The following is a 17,078-nucleotide window of genomic DNA, read 5'->3' as shown; positions in this document are numbered from 1 at the left end:
TTCACCCTTATTACTTCACCCCCGCCCCATGTTTTCCTCCACTTTCCCTTGTGAACTGGACCTGCTACCGCAACTGTTTGAAATCTACAAACCTTCAAACTCACATCCATTCTTTCAATGTGGTCATTATTTTCTGCACATCCTTCGTATCATTCTCGTCATGCAACGCATATCCTCAACCCTCACTGGTCAAGTTTTACTTCTATACCTCATCACACAGCGTATACATGCTTGATAGACTTTTCTCTGCCAACAAAAAAAAAAAGGATCAAGCTCGTCTAAATATCATAACTTGTTGATTTGTATGAACGTGTTATTTTTTGCTGGGTGGTCTCACTTGTATAACGGCTTTTTATTCTGACGTTTTTGCTCAACGAAGACAGGTGTGATATCAATCAAGCGATATCTTATATTCTTCAGAGTGCAACCAGATCAGACATCTCGAATAAAAAGTTTGCTAAGAATTTTAATTCTAATAACAGCAACCAATAATTGATAATTTGAAGAGTTTTGTTTTAGATATATCCTCGCAGTTCCTCAAGAGCTTTGGTCGATCGGTGAGTCAAACTTCTTCAGTTTGAATAGTAGTCCGAATAATTTAAATAATCCAAATTATAAATCCTCATCTCAAATTCCATCGACCCTCCCTTCTCAAAATATTGCATAGTTTCTATATGTCGGGTGTTTTCCTAGAGGTAAATTTGTTATTGAGTGTGACCTTAAAAGACATCCTGTGGTGAAGCCTCATTTGGAGGCTGTGGAAAATATGGAGTTGCCTCTTAACATTGCTTCCAAATCTACTTTGGTCTAGAGTGCTAATACTTATTAGGGCATCTAGTGCTACCACACCAGGCTGTCTAAAGATATTAACTTCCTGATCAAAATGGCCCTGTCGGCGGGGTATTAGAATACACCGACTGCCCCCCTGCAGAGGGTAAAAGTCCCTCAATGGGGGTCCTGGATATGATCTTAAACTATATCCAGTGGTGAGGCCCCAGCTTGCGGGCTTTGGGGAGTGTGGAGCCACCCTTTAATTACCATTGCTCCCAGGTCCACTCTCACCCGGAGTGGTAGTACCTGTTAGGGTTCCAACTATGGGTTAAATAGAAACCGACTTGAAAACAACAAATATATTCTACTAAAAAATTTTTCTTGAATCTTTGGATTCGGCATTAAATAACCTGAAAAGGGTTGATATGCCGTAAAACAAAAACAACCAACCAATCCTGATCAAAAAGGCATCAACTTTAGCCGGATTGGTAATAGCTGTTCAGGGGAAAGATGAAATTTCAATTATCATTAACAGGGGTCGAGCTGCTTTCTGTTGGCTTCATAATCACTTTTGGTCACAAAAGAAATCAGTTAACGACCAGATGTTGCATCTACCAGGCGCTTGTTCACACGGTCCTTCCCTACAGGGGCAAAATCTTGCCCCATGCAAGTGGCTGGCATTTCTTCAATCTGTGATGTTTCAGCACATTCTCGGAATTCATACGTCTGATCACACCTGAAATGTTACAATCCATGCACAATGTAAGCTTCCTAAACTTGAGAAAGTACTTATCAGGAGCCTCTGATGGTTTTGGCTCTCCTTTCGCTGTCCACAAACTGACATGATTCACTAGGCAATAGCACCAACATTGTTACCGGGATGGCATAAGGAGAGTGATTGTCAACTGAGGACGTGGTTTGTAGTGATCAAAGTTGACTTATAAGCTATGACTCATCCTTGCATCTTCCATGTGTGTGACAATCGAATTGCAAATGGTTGATATATGCTGGAGAGTCAGCAGCAGACAGAAATGGATGAACTGTCCTGCCTTGTCATACGACAAATTCACTTGGACCTGGCTTAACCCACTCTGGATGGATGCTGTCAAAGTACAAAGTACAAGAGGATCCCATTTGGGAGCTGTGGGGAATGTGGAGTTGCCCCTTAGTTGTCTCTGCTCCCAGGTTCGCTTTGGTGAGGAATGTTAATATCTATTAGGGCTTAAAATTCACTGATTGCAATCTCATGCGTTATCAGATCAGGCTGTGTGAAAATGTGTTATCAGATCAGGCTGTGTGAAAATGCTGACTTCCTGACCTAAACGGTCCTGGATATAACCTTAAACTATATCCAGTGGTGAGGCCCTAGCTTGCGGGCTTTGGGGATTGTGGAGCCACCCTTTAATTGCCATTGCTCTCAGGCCCACTCTGTACCTGTTAAGATCCCAACTATGGGTTAAATACTGGATTTGGCATTAAATAACCTGAAAAGGGTTGATATGCCGTAAAACAAAACCAACCAACCAATCCTGACCTAAAATATACTGAATATTGTGTGGCGAAAGTAATAAAAAATATGACTTATACAAGCGACGGCGCCTCTATCTATCCTGTCACGTGATGGAATCAAGAAAGGAAAGAGAAAAGAAAAACTTTTATGTATAGACGGTTTATTAATATACATATGGTATTATTTGCATATGAGTACAATGGCTGCTGCGAAAAGGAATGAAGGAGAAAGCACAGTGCAGTTTTCTATTTTGGATAGTTAAGAAAGAAAACAGTGAGAACGGTCGGTGAAGATTACAGTTGAAGTCGAGAGTTGTCAAGAAAGAGTTTGGACGAATATTTATTATTTTTTTAACTCTTAATTTCGTTCACATTGATATTGTTTTCTATCCTTTCCTTTTGCAAAACTCAATCATGTTCTGCAAAATGAAAAACAATTTTTCTCTACAAAACAATCAAACCAAACACTATGAATAAATATTGAAAATATAAAAAAAAATTGAAGCATGAAAACTTTTTCTAAAATTACTGGATTCAACACTAAATTATCTGAAAAGGGTTGATATGCTTTAAAACAAAACAGATTGATTGGACGAATCTTTTGCTGCATCAAAGCATCTCTATGAGAGGCTTAATCTATTGATCAATCTGTAATGCTTATGTAGTTGAAAAATAGCATTTTCATTGATCCACCATGCTTAAGTTGCCTAGGGTTGGAACTAAAAAAAAATGGTGGGGTAAAAAGCAAAAAAAAAAAAAAAAAATAGAGGAATAGAATCTCAATATTGTTTAGATTCTCCAATCTATTGTTCTCATCTTGAATGTTATTTTCACACCATTTCGGACGATATAACCTTGAAACTTCTTCACATGTTTCTTGTCGAATTCAGAGGATTTGCCCAGAATTTTTAATAGAACCCTTTATTTAATCCATATTGTGAAAACAGTGCTCAAGATGAGAACAGTAGTCTGAATAATCCAAATAATACAAATTAGCAATCCTCATCTCCAAGATTCAGGAACATAATGAAATCTCGCTGTTTAATTTTAGTGTTAAATTCTTTGTTATTCTTCTGTAATTTTATAACCTATTTTTTAAAACTCTATTTTCACAATATTCCTATCCAAATTGACCATTTGATCTAATAATGCAATAAAATGTTGATTCCAGGCAGTTTCCCTGTAATATGTGTCTATTCTGTAGCAAGAGTTCAGAATAGACCTCGTAGCCTAGTAGGGGATGCCCTTTTCTCTTCCCTGCAACCTTTTTCTCACATAAGCGACGTCGTGAGCCTGTCTCTGTTTTATCATTATTTTCATGGCAAGTGCTCGTCTGAGCTCCAATCTATGGTTGCCCCTCGCCAAACTTTCATGAAAACACTCGTCTAGCTGAAAACACTATTAATAATTTCCTCCACTCATCTGTGCCTAAGTCTAAACCTAAATTCCATGAACAAAGTTTCTTAGAACTACACACCTGTGGAACTCTCTTCCATTTACCTGCTTTCCAGCTGACTACAATATGGCCGTTTTCAAGTCCAATATAAACAAGTTCTTGATGAGCCTTAAGTAATCCAATTTACCAAATTTACACTTCTAATGATTACTATATTGTCCTTTTTACCACTGTACACTCTTTAACCCTTATCCTCGAGTGGCCTCTAGACCTTGATGAGTGGTGATTCTCTTATAAAAAAGAAAAAAAAAAGTATTTTACCAGTATATCGCAACTTTTTTTCTCAGAACAAACTAATCAAAATACATCGTGTATCACTGGATAATTCACTTATGTTGGAATCTTATATCTGAAGGAACATTGTTTTCAAGTTAAAAAATTGAATTCGGAGTGGTCAAAACCCAGAGCAAACATATTTCCCATTTTTGGGGTGGTCTCTTTTCTTTCAGTTAAATATTTTCCACTTACAATAAGCTTGTTATTTGCATGCATTGCAACCATGCAAACCACTAAGCATGCAACCATGCAAACCACTAAACATGCAAACCACTAAGCATGCAACCACTGCATGTTTACACCTATTTTCAAATTCCAATGTCCTTAGCTCTTTCCTGATGCTAAAAATCTTTTTTTCGTATATTCAGTCAAAAATCTGTTTCCTCAAATTTTTCACACCTACATGAACGAGCGACGCAACTGGTATAAACATATATTATAATAATCTAATTTATAAAACTCACTCTGTCTGTCTGTCTCTGTATTTTCAAACTCTATCTTATCTGAAACTGAAAGTCGCAGAGTGGTGCTAGGGGCCTCAAATGATTGGATTTTTTTATGGATCATTCTTTTATAGGTCTTTAGCCAGTTAAAATAGTTTTTAAGGAGTCAAAACGGGTCAAAATTGAAAAAAAAAATCGTTATACATTTTGTATATTCATCTTAGTTAATTTTTAATCAGTTCATATGTGTGTCGCATCGTTACAGTAGTAACGTCACCAGCTTTGAATGCTATAGTTTTGTTTTCGGTTTTGATTCTAGCTGATAGCACCCAAATACTTTTTGTTTTACTTTTGAAATCACGACTTTGTAGTAATATATACAATATCTGGACAAATTAAAATATATTTTACGACCGGGCAAAGCTGCCTCCCCTCCTCCCATTAATATTTACTGAATCATCTCTAATTTCCTTCTAGAATTTTTACATAATCATTAAAAAATTTGCAAGGATCTGTGGCATAGTGGATAAAGTACTCGGTAAAATTCAGTTGTAAGTTACATTTTTCTGGAGGTTAAAATTCAATCCTCAGTGCAGACGACACTAAAAATACAATTTAGAATTACTTTGAATTTTTACCCAATCGTGGCTGGCAGAACAAGAACATGCTATCCCCATGGATTAAATAAATGGTTCTGTTTGAAATTGATTGCAGATTTTTTTTTTTTTTAGTTCATCAGAAAGATTCTAGAGTTTGACAAAATAAACCTTAAGTGGTCTAAAGAATCCAAATTATACAAAGATCAATTCTTTAATTTTTCACACCTACATAACCTAGTGACACTTTGGCAGCCGGTACAAAAAGGTAATATTTAATGAAACGAAAATTATCTTTGCTTTCCTTATAGTATTTTGCATTGTTTATGCTTTCCTACATCATATCATATTTCTGTATTAGTAAGATTGTAGGCAATTGTTGATATATATATTTTCTTCATTGAAATATTAAATAAGATTATTGATTGGAATAAAAGATGTCCAAAAGAGTCTAAATAAATATTTGTTCAAATGTTTCATAGCAAATTGTTAAACAGATTTTAAATGGTTAAAAAATGAACAATGGTTTTTATTAATTTTTTTTTTCTGTTTACAGATAAATTTAACAAAATAATTGACCAGCTGAAGGGACAGAGTGAGTTAGGTGAAAAAGAGAAACAATTGGATGACCTCCTCAATTTGGTGACAAATGCTGGTCAGTTTTTATCTTTGTCTCCCATTTTATTTTTTTTATTATTTAAATCGAAAAAAAAGTTTTAAAAATCCTATTTTATTTTTTAATGTGGGTGAGGCAAATACTCAAGATATTAAAAAGGAATTTGGTTAAATATTTTTTTTAAATTTGTAAGGTTAATTTGAAAATATCACAAAACCAAAAAATTTTATGAAATGATTGAAATCATTTTTTATTTCACTTCTTTTTTTTGGTAACTTTTTACTTTAACTGTAACTCAGCATTCACCTTTAAAATGACGACTTTTAACAGTTTTCAGATATGCTGAAAATGGATATTGCATTCTAATTCAGGGCAGACGCGTAGTTTTCTGGATAATGACATTTTTTTTTCCAATGTATTACTTAATAAATTTCAGTGGCCATCGCCATTCTAAACTTGAGAGGAGGTGTTTTGTACCACCTATACGCATTAGTACTTGTTCCATTGAGAAAAACATGGTCACCAGTGCAAACATAAGGAATTACATTAGATAATAAAGGTTTTAATATCCAGAAAAGCTACTTGTCTGCCATAAATTTAGAGGTGATATTCCTATCAATTTAGCGTTGAATACTGAGTATACCCCCCCCAGCCTTTTTTTTTTTTTTTTTTTTTTTGAGGGGGTAGTTCTTTTCTTTCTTCATTTTTCTGATGATATTAAGCCTGTATGTTTTCAAAGATGTGGCCAACTTCCTATTTATATGAGGTGCCTTAAATAACTTTCCAGATTTTTTTCTCCCAAAGGAGTCATCACTTATCAAGGCCTAGAGGCCACTCCAGGATAAGGGTTAATAAGTGTACAGTGGTCAATATGGGCACTTTCATTGGTAGTACACACATGAACCTCTAGCCCCTTTCAAAGTAGTCTCCTCCGGCTGCAATGCACTTGTACTGTTCCAACAAATTCTGGAAGATCCCATGAAAATCCTCTTGTGTGAGCGTGTCACTGACCCTTGTCACAGCCTCTTTCGTCTTCTAAATTATCTCATAACGACAGCCTCTAAGGTTTTTTTGGAGCTTAGGGAATAATGAAAAAGTCACAGGGAGCAAGGTTTGAACTATAGGGAGGGTGAGGAACTGTCTTGATGCCCATCTTGGTCAAATAGTCTGTGACAAGGATGATGGAGTTGTGGACTGGTGCATTGTCCTGGTGGAAATGCCATTGACCTGATTTGAAGAGTGCTGGTCTCTTCTGACAGAATCTCTTCCTGAACTCCCTTTAAAACGTCAACATCGTATTCCTTGTTGATTGTCTGTCCAGAGGGAACCCAGTGCATGTAGATCATGCCTGTGCTGTCAAAAATAGAAATCATCATAAGTTTCTGGGTGGATTTGCTCTGTCTGACCTTCTTGGGTCTTGGAGAGCCAGCATGCTTCCACGAGGAACTCTATCTCTGGGTCATAGAAGTCGATCCAGCTTTCGTCGCAGGTCACGAGAGCATCAAGAACTGCAGGATCTGAATTGGTCAGCTCGACCATCTTCCTGCTGTCATGACAAAGTCTTTTTAATCTTCTCTGAGCACCTTTGGGACAAACTTTGTGCAAATCTTCCCCATCTTCAGTTCCTCGCGAACAATTGTGTACAGTTCCCACACTAACATCAAACTGTGCACTCATTGTCACACGACGGTCCTTATCCATAAAATTCTTTATTTGGCCAATCAACTCTAGTGTTCTTTCCTTACTCCTCCTACACCTCTTATCAGCCCTCAGACTCCCTGCCTTCCTTGAATCCCTTATGCCATTCAAAAACTGATATTCGGTTCATGCAAGATGGTCCAAAAGCAATCTGAAGCATTTCATACATTTCTGTGGCATTTTTTTCCAAATTTAAAACAGAATTTTAATGCATATCTTTCTAAAGTGTCCTCACATTCGGATTGTATTTTTGTAATTCGCCAGCTGTGACAATCAGGCTTTAGTAGAGTATATTCCAGTTCTTGCTGTCATTTAAACCTGAAATCATAAAAAATTGGTTAGTCATTACATAGATGATGTATAGCAATAACAACTGCATTCTCAAGAGTCTACGACAAATTTAAATGCCTATACAAAAAAAAGTCTGGAAACTTATTGAAGGTGCCTTGTAACCCTAATGCCAAACAATGCCCATATGCACATCAACTTCAGATTTACAACAACCATCATCAAAACTGGACATATCCTTTCTCTCTTCACATGGTGATGACTCCTCAAGGTTAATACCAACAGAAAAATGAAGAGAAAAAAATGGGGGAAAAAAACGCAAAAAACTAAAGAACACAATAGTTTCGTTTGAAAAAGGTTTATTACACCAAATAATTCAGAACATTTTTTTAATCGTTAAATAGAATATTTCAGAAAATTTGTTGGTTTTCTAATATTTTGTTTTACTTAAATATTTTATTACATACGAGGGGAGTGCAATAAGTAATGCCCCTGACCCACTTCTCATAGCAGTAGAGCAACAAAACTTGGCACAGTTATTAGTCTTTCTCTACATAGGAACCACCCAGAGTTATGCATTTCGTTTGATACAGCTCTGGAAACTGTTTTTGTAAAACACCCCAGGTTGGTCCTCCAACCATAACGTGACTTCAGAAATCAAGACGGCATCATCTGGGAAATGCTTTCCTTTCAAAAACAACTTCATGGCTGAGAAGAGGTGAAAGTCAGAGGGTGCAAGGTTAGGAGAGATAACCACACGCCCGTGCTTCTGATCTGGCGACATGCGAGTTGTGGACTGAAGCGTTGTCCTGCAGGAGAAGGGTACCTTTGCTGATCTTGCTCCACCTCTTGATTTTGATAGCTTAGATGATGAAAGTGAAGCATAATAGGCTCCTGTAATTGTGGTACCCTTTGTCAGGAAATCTGTCATCACTACTCCGTCCTGGTCCCAGAAGACTGAGCATAACCTTGCCAGCAGAGGGCTGCACCCTTGCCGACTTTGGAGGTGGTGAGTCCAAGTGCTTTCACTGCATTGACTGAGCTTTGGTCTTTGGATCATAGTGATGGACCCAGGTTTCATCCTGTGTAATCAGTCTTTTGAAAATTTGACTCCTCTTCTTGGCACATCTCGAAATTCATCCTCGAGCACTCGACGAGTTCTCGCTTCTGGAATGGTGTGAGCAACCTGGGAATCCATCTGGCAGACACCTTATGCATATGCAAATGGTCATGAATGATAGTTTCCACAGACCCTGTACTAATCTTGACATCTTGGGCTATTTGGCGAATAGTAATGTGCCGATCTTCCAAAATGGCAGCCTCAACTTGACGGACAGATGCCTCATCAATAGCAGAAGGGGTGCGGCCAGGTCTGGGAGCTGTTTCCACAGACTTCCGACCATGTTTGAATTCATGATGCCAGCGTTTTACAAGGTCATATGATGGGGCATTATCACTATAAGTTTCTTTCATCAAATCTCCTGTGGCGTGCGTCATTTCAAATACAAAAACCGGATCACTGCTCGACATTCAACAGGCTCCATTTCACACCTGACTCAGTTCAAACACCTGTAAAACAGAAACCACAATTAGTTCAGAGCTGTAATTTGGCACATAACTCGTAGATATAAATCATTGCACATGCAAAATTTCAGCTAGATCAGACAACTGGAAGTGGGTCAGGGACATATTGCACGCCCCTCGTAAAAGATTGTTTTTCGGAATTATTATCTGATTTTTTTTGTTCTTGTTTTCAAGTTTTTCAATTTCTTTATTATTTTCTCGCTTTCGCTCGCTCTCTCTCTCTCTCTCTCTCTCTCTCTCTCTCATATATATATATATATATATATATATATAATATATATAATGAGAATATTGGAAATAGTATTCCGACGAAATAGAGAGATTAAAAAAAAAAGGAACAAACCAAGTTATATGTTAGTCAACATTTCGTCTTTATTGCAAGATTTATTTATTTTCAAGTATTTGCATTCGTGTTTTGTTTTAATTTCATTCATCCAGAGGAAGTCTAGCAATAAAGACGAAACATTGATGAACACATAACTTGGTTTGTTCTTTTTTTTTTTTATCTCTCTCTCTCTCTATGTATATGTATGTATATATATATATATATATATACTAGCGGGGGGGGGTACCCGGCGTTGCCCGGATATTTGTAGGTGTGTGTATGAGGGGTGGGGGGTAATTAATAATCTTGCTTAAATATTATAAAAAAGACGATGTAAAAAAAAAAAAATTGATATAATGGACTGATCCAACACCCCTCAAATGAATGGACTGTTACGTCTATAAAAAGACAAGCAAACTCTCCTCACGTAGGAGACAGAATTTAGTACTAAGCTGTCAATGGACGCTTAGGAATGTGTGTACCTTTTTACCTAAATAAACCCTTTCTGTACAACCCCAGTAACGACTTGTTATTCATATAATCTACGATATAACAAAAATCCAAAACCAAAACGGAAAAAAATGGCATAAATAAACCTGTGTATGATTGGGGGGGGGGGGGGTAAACTAAAGAATAAGCGAAGTAATAAAAAAAACGTTTGGTCGGGAGGAGGGATTGAACCCGGAAGCTTTGACGCAGAGGTGGAAACCAATGCCAATACTTAACGGTCTCGTCAAGTGAGACTAATTGATTAATGTGTTAAGTTAAAGCTTATAAAGCTAAAAGAGGTTTGATTGACAGGACGACGCTAGATGAGGTCATCGTGGGATCATTATTTTTTGTTTTCACTTTCCCCAGGGGAAGGGGGGGAAAGCAGAGTGAAAGCGTAGAACAAAACGGTTTTCACTGTATTTATACTATAATGCAGGACAAACCGGGCACAAAGCGAAATAGCCCGAATCTCATAAAAGTCGACGTAAATAGATCTAGAGACGACCCGTGTTCCTAAATCCTACATATTATGATATAGGACCCATATAAACAGTTGTCAGCAATAGTAACGAACCCGAGAGCGTATGCTCGAAAAGCCTTGTGAAGACATACACGAAATGGTCACATGCCTTTTTTTTATATATGCCACACACATTTTGCCTTTTATATATATATCTATATATCTATATATATCTGTGGAAATATTTTTTATTCACTTATATTTCCTTTTGATATATACCAATCCTTATTTAAGAAGCTCAATGTAATTACAGAGCATATAATGAATAAATGACAAAAGTCTATATTCCAAATTTCACGATGTTGACCATCTTATGATTTATTCCTTTAATTCCGTTGACATTTACACTTCTTGACAGTATGTGTTTTGTAGCGCAAAATCATTCATTTAATTATTATATCAATCAATGAATCTATTTTACTCTTAATTGATCAGAAGAAATAGCAAGTATCAATCCACCAAAAGGAAATAAAATGCGTTTGGACATGATTAAAAAATCCAAAAATTGAAAGAGAAGCTGCAATTACCTTATTTGCTTATATTACAGCAAAATCGTGGAATGTAAGCAAAGAATTTGATTGGCTAACTATAAAACTCAAATAATTCAAAATATGAACAGATAAGCCAACAGAAAATGCCGCTTATATTAGAAATTTCATTGCAGCTCACAAGAGGGGCTTTTTTTTATCCTGGATACCAACTTGCCTGTGTGTATTTTAATTTTTATTTTTATTCCTTGGCTTATTATTTGGTATTAAAAATCGTCCTCTATAAATGAATGGGGGGGGGGGCCTCCATTCTCACCCTGAGGAACGTGCTGGGTGGCGTAAGGAGACATCACACTGTTTTTGAATAATTGGTCTGGGTTTACTTTCGATGAAAAGTATCGTCATGTCAGAAAAAACCCTGCATACAGAGACCGAAAACCTTCGAGGATAGCGTCTAATAAGTATTCAGTTTCTCTCCAATGTGTGTGTGAAGTGGAATGATGTAAACACATCTAAAGACTATCACAATTTGAAGGAACTTGGTTTTCCTGGTGTGTTGGACATGATACAGACTGTTCCCATTTACAATGCCTCCCTCCCCACGGGACAGTTACACACCAGGGTCGTTTTTTAGTGTGGAGAAAAGGAACAAAAATATAAATTGTCTCAGTCGTGAAGGATTTCTCCTCCACAAGAAATGGAAGTGTAGATCTGAAGAACAGATACTACACTTTGATCTTGTTTATATATTTTATTGCTTTTAAAATTTTGTAAATACAAAAAAACAAAAGATTATCAAACAACAAAATTAGGCACAAGGCCCTACAAGAAATTGGGAAGGGTTCAGGGTCTTTGTGACTAAAGTGATTAAAAAGTAATAAATGTAGACTTTGGAGTCTTACTCTTGACTGGCAACATTTACCAAAATACCTCATTCACTCTATGGATCTTAAACTAATAAATCCCCAGCGTTTAAGAATCAAAACCATATTTACAATTAATAAACAGTTGTCTGTGTGTTTGTGTATGCATTTTTTTTTTTTTTTTTTTTTTTTTTTTAAATATATTAATTTTGTGTGTGTGTGCATGTGTGAAAAAATAAAATTCTATTTCATTGGTAAATAAAAAAGTTTTTAAATTAAGAAAAGGATTGCTCGTGGAGAGGGGAAAACGAATTAAAAGTGTTCATATCCATACTACACTTTGATCTTGTTTATATATTTTATTGAGAAAGAAAAAATTGAACATAAAAAACGTACAAAAAATTCAATTCAACAAAATTAGGCACAAGGCCCTACTACACTTTGATCTTGACCCGAAGGCCAAGTATATGATGCAGACTGTTAACTAACTAATTGTTGTTTGGCAAATTGTGAAACTGTTCCTGAGAGGAACCAGAGCATCCTTCCTTGTTGAGGAATTTCTTATCTTTTATAAGGTGCTTCTCTTGGCTCTTGTGACTCTAGCATGAGTAGTTGCGGGAGATGGTCATTCACAAAAAATATATAAATGTAACCCTCCCCAAAATTATCTTAATCTTCTCCTTTTTTTCTTTTAATGTATATTTTGACCAGAAAACAAATTTTATAGTTTTTCTAAGCTTGTAGAGTAAATGAGCTCTCCCCCTCCCTGGTAATAGAAAGTCTCCAAGATTTCCACTCCCCATTTTTTTTTTTTTTATCCTTTACCTTTATCCTCAATGTGAACTTCTCTTGGAAGGACTCTACTCACTCCCCAACTTCCCCACTGCTTTCTTTTCGCCTACTTAGATTCCACTCCCACTTGGAGATTGACCTGCTTGTTGTTTTCGTTAAACGTAAAAACAGTGGGTAGTCTATTATTTAGAAAGGGTTGGAAGGGCTTTACTAACCTTTGTTGCTTCTTGTTTAATTCAATGAAACTTTTTCACATTTGGGTTTATCTTAAGTAGGAAAGCCCCTGGAGTAAATGTGGTATTGTGGTGACTAGTAGTTTTAGTTAAGAATAAAATAGACAATTTTAAGTATTTGAGACCAAGGATGACCAACGACACCCATTATCTCAACACCTTTGATTAACCGTCTGCCTAATTTGTTCATAATGTAATTTTATATTTTGTGTAAATAAGCATTTCAACGTTTATAGTTGTATCAATTCACCTATCACACGTGTGAGCAACATCAAGCAATTAGTGTGATGTATATATTGCTCCTCTCATCAAATTTAATGCTAAGTTTATCTAAGAGCAAAATCAATAAAATGAGAAAAAAAAACACTAAAACCTGAAACTGACATACAAACACAAAGGTAAAAGGGAAATTGAATTAAATATGCAATAAATCTAAACCTAATTACAGATCAAACTCCGTGTGATAATCCTAATCCTCATTATAAAAACAGACTGTATTGGTTAATCACATAAGTGCTAGATGATAAAGTTTTAAAGGATTGCGACTACTTACTTATGCACCGAATTAATTTATAATACAACTAGCGGGGTACCCGACATTGCCCGGGTGGACAGAGCTGCTATACTGAGGATATTGAGCAACCCCCAGAAAAAGTCTCTAGCCTCTTTAAAAATAAATAAATCAAAACAACTTTTGACGTTTCTGAATTTTTGAGATGAGGATTCATTATTTGTATTATTATTCATCGGACTACTGTTCTCATCTTGAGTGTGATTTTCACAACGTTTCCCCCGACTTTCTTCACGTGTATCTTGTCAAACTCGGGAATGCTTCTGCCAAAATCGGGAATTTGGACGCAAGGACTCGTAGCGCAGTGGTTAGAGTACTGGGAAAAATCAATTGTAAAAGTGATATTCTCCTGAAGGTGGAAGGTTCAATCCTCTGTGTGGGCGTCCGAAAAATACTTTTGCGAATTACTTAGGACCTCTATCCAATCATGGCTGACGGAACAAGAGCACGCTACCTCCGGAAAGTAAATAAAGGCTTCCGCTTGAAATTCCATCCAAATTCCCGAGTTTGACAGAAACATTTCCGAGTTCGACAAGATACACCTGAAGAAGGTTGGAGATTATATCGAACAAAACGTTGTGAAAATCGCACTAAAAATTGCATTGGTACCCAGTGTTGCCCGGGTGTGGAGAGGTGCTATTGAGCAACCAACCCCTTAAAAAAAAAACAACTAAAATAATAGCAAGTGCCCATGCGAGCGCAAAAAAAAATTAGCCGTAGTAGCAAGGCTCAAATGTATAACGTGAAAGAGGAAAAAGAGGTAAAAGGGCAAACACGTTAGCTGTTTCGCCCACGGCGCACTTATGATGTTATGAGCCTTTGAAATAATGCGTTTTAAACATATGTTGAGATCGCTTGGTATGAATGACTTTGAAAAAATGTTGGCACAAAAACTGACCCCCTCCTTGCAAAAAAACATCCCAGTTGACGATCAAAGAATGAATCTTCTTTGTCAATTTTTACATGTTTGTCGTCCAAGAGATCGATCTTTTTAATGATACCAATTTTGTCAGTGTTTGTTTTGTGTGTCGAAAGTTTTTAGCAAACACACACACATACTAACACACATTTTGCCTTTTATTTAATATATTAATAAAAATAGTAAAGAAATAACGAAACATCTAGAACTAGAAAAATGACTTGGTTTAAGCCTCCATAAAATCAACATGCAAAAATATATTTTAATTCATGCAGATTCGTATTTATTATTACAGAGCCAATTCTCTATTGAATATTATATTGTACCTAATAATATAGTACTGGTTTCAAAAATAACAATAAAAAATGATTTGGATACCATCAGCAAGAATCGAAATCAAAACATTTAGTGTTCCAGTCATGTTCCCTGCTGATCTAGATATTGAGAGATAAGTAAGAAAGATTTAATATTAAGGGACTTGAAGTGAATTTGGGAAAGAAATAAACACGTCAGCAAGTTGGAATGAACATTTTGTGTTTCAACAATATATTTCTGTACGCATTATTTATCCATCCATACAAACATATTACTCCTTATAAACCACCCTTAGTATATTATTACTATTTCCTGTTAAATTCAGTGTCATGTGACCAGTAGTTTAAGAGTTTATCAGTTAAATATTTTCACACAAAAATTGAATGATCAGGTGTTTTGGTTTTTGGGTGTGGGTGGGGTTAGTTATCTAAATTGGCCCCAAAATGCTGCTTAATTTATTTGCAAATATCTTAAAACTTCATTTTTTGCCATAATACTTATAATTAATCATTATTTATATGAAACTAGCCTGGGTGCCCAACGTTGCCCGGGTGTTTCGAGGTGTGTTGAGCAAAAAAAAAAAAAAAAGTGGTAGTAGACAGGCAGGCTCGAACCTGTACCATGAAGCAGGAAAAGAATGTGAAAAAAATGTGACATGTTTGCTGTTGCGCCCATCGCCAAATTGGAAGTGATAAATGTGTGGGGTTTTTTTTTACACAGGAACCCCCACTTATCAAGGCCTGGAGGCCACCCGAGGATAAGGGTTAATGGGTATACATTAGGTGTTTAAATTAAAGCTAATCAATCGAAAAAAAAAAAGGAGATGACTTTCGAAAATTTTGGCGAAAAAAGCGAGCCCTCCCTGTAGAAAAGTGCCCAGTTGAGGGTGAAGGAATTAATGTTTTTTAGTAAATTTTTCGATATTTGTTGTCCGAAGGGTGGAGCTTCAAAACGATACCGATCTCATGAAAATCTGTTGCAAGTTTTTTGCGAGACATACAGACATACATGCATTTAAACAGACAGGTGAAATTTATATTATAAATAAGTGCTGGTAACCTTCTGGAAAATTTTGGTTTACTCTAAAGAGTCCCCCCCCCCCTCCCCCAACAATTGCTAAAGATTATACTTTTTGCAAATATCCAAACATACTTTCACAAATAATGATTAACGATTGTTTATATTATTTAAAGAGTAGTAATCACAGGGGGAAATAGTTATGCTTTACTTTTGGTTTTAAATTATTATTTTTTGATAATAGATGATATTTCTGATCGTATGATAAATGCTATCATTCTTATCATGAAAACAAAGAAACAGAATTTACTGCGCATGTCAATGCATTACGTAAATATGAAAACGCGGAATCAATATATATCGCGAGCAAAACAGATGGAATTCAAAGTTCTGCCATTTTTTAGCACTGTTATCTCGCATTATGTTGAAGAATGGCCAATCATTTTGGTCCCGGGTTTTTAAACGCTTTTCATAATCTTTGTAGATACAAATCATTTTCACGCTGGAACAACTGATTTTTATCTTGATATACACATGTCCAGACATGCTGATATATATATATATATATATATATATATATATATATATATATATATATATATATATATATATATATATGTTTTATTTTTTATTACCGTTTTATCTGTTTTGTTTCATACAGACCTGACAAGGCTGTTAGGTCGTAAACATGGTCCAACATTCGAAACATATGTAACCAAGTAGATAAAACAGTAATAAAAAAATAAAACACATATTTGCTCTGCAATAGTATTGAGCACTCTCTTCGGGCTTTTACTAATTACCAGTTTTACTATATATATATATATATATATATATATATATATACATATATATATATATATACATTTATTTATTGGTCCTTGACAAAATGAGGGTGGACTTGTAAATTCACCCTTGTCCGTTCGTCTGTCCGCGCTTTTCTCAATAACTACGTCTTTTGGAATTTTGAAATTTTTCACAAACATTAAACATGATATGAGTAAAAAAGTAACAGAACGGATTTTCTGGGAAAATTCCGGTTGCCCCCTAGGGGTGCCTTTCAGGTTAAAATGGTTAAAATTGATACTTTTGTGCTTATTAAAAAAAAAATTGATGGCTGGGACTTTTATAAAACTTTCTGAAAAATTGTAACTAACTGATTTCTATATAATTTTGTTTGTCTATACTTCGCGATAACTCTTGGGTGTGCCACAGGAGCTCTTTTAGGGCTAATAAAAATACTTCATTTTTGGAACTATTTTACCATATTTGTTCAAAATTTTTCTCTGCTATTTGCATGGTGTTG

General features: G+C 35.8%; 1 protein-coding gene across 5 annotated transcripts in view; it reads left to right on the top strand.

The window, feature by feature from the left end:
* The window catches only part of LOC145252499 (rap1 GTPase-GDP dissociation stimulator 1-like), a 261,423-nt gene that overhangs the window by 110,250 nt on the left and 134,095 nt on the right, over positions 1-17,078 (top strand). For all 5 annotated transcript variants that reach the window (XM_080111991.1, XM_080111990.1, XM_080111994.1 and 2 more), the window contains exon 2: positions 5,608-5,706. In XM_080111991.1, coding sequence (XP_079968117.1) covers positions 5,608-5,706 — 99 coding nt within the window. The remainder of the gene's footprint in view (positions 1-5,607; positions 5,707-17,078) is intronic.

Source organism: Euprymna scolopes, chromosome 29 (assembly GCF_053919585.1).
Source record: "Euprymna scolopes isolate OS-2025 chromosome 29, ASM5391958v1, whole genome shotgun sequence".
NCBI lineage: Eukaryota > Metazoa > Mollusca > Cephalopoda > Sepiida > Sepiolidae > Euprymna > Euprymna scolopes.
Note: the sequence above shows the minus strand (reverse complement) of the source record. Positions and strands in the feature narration are given on the sequence as shown.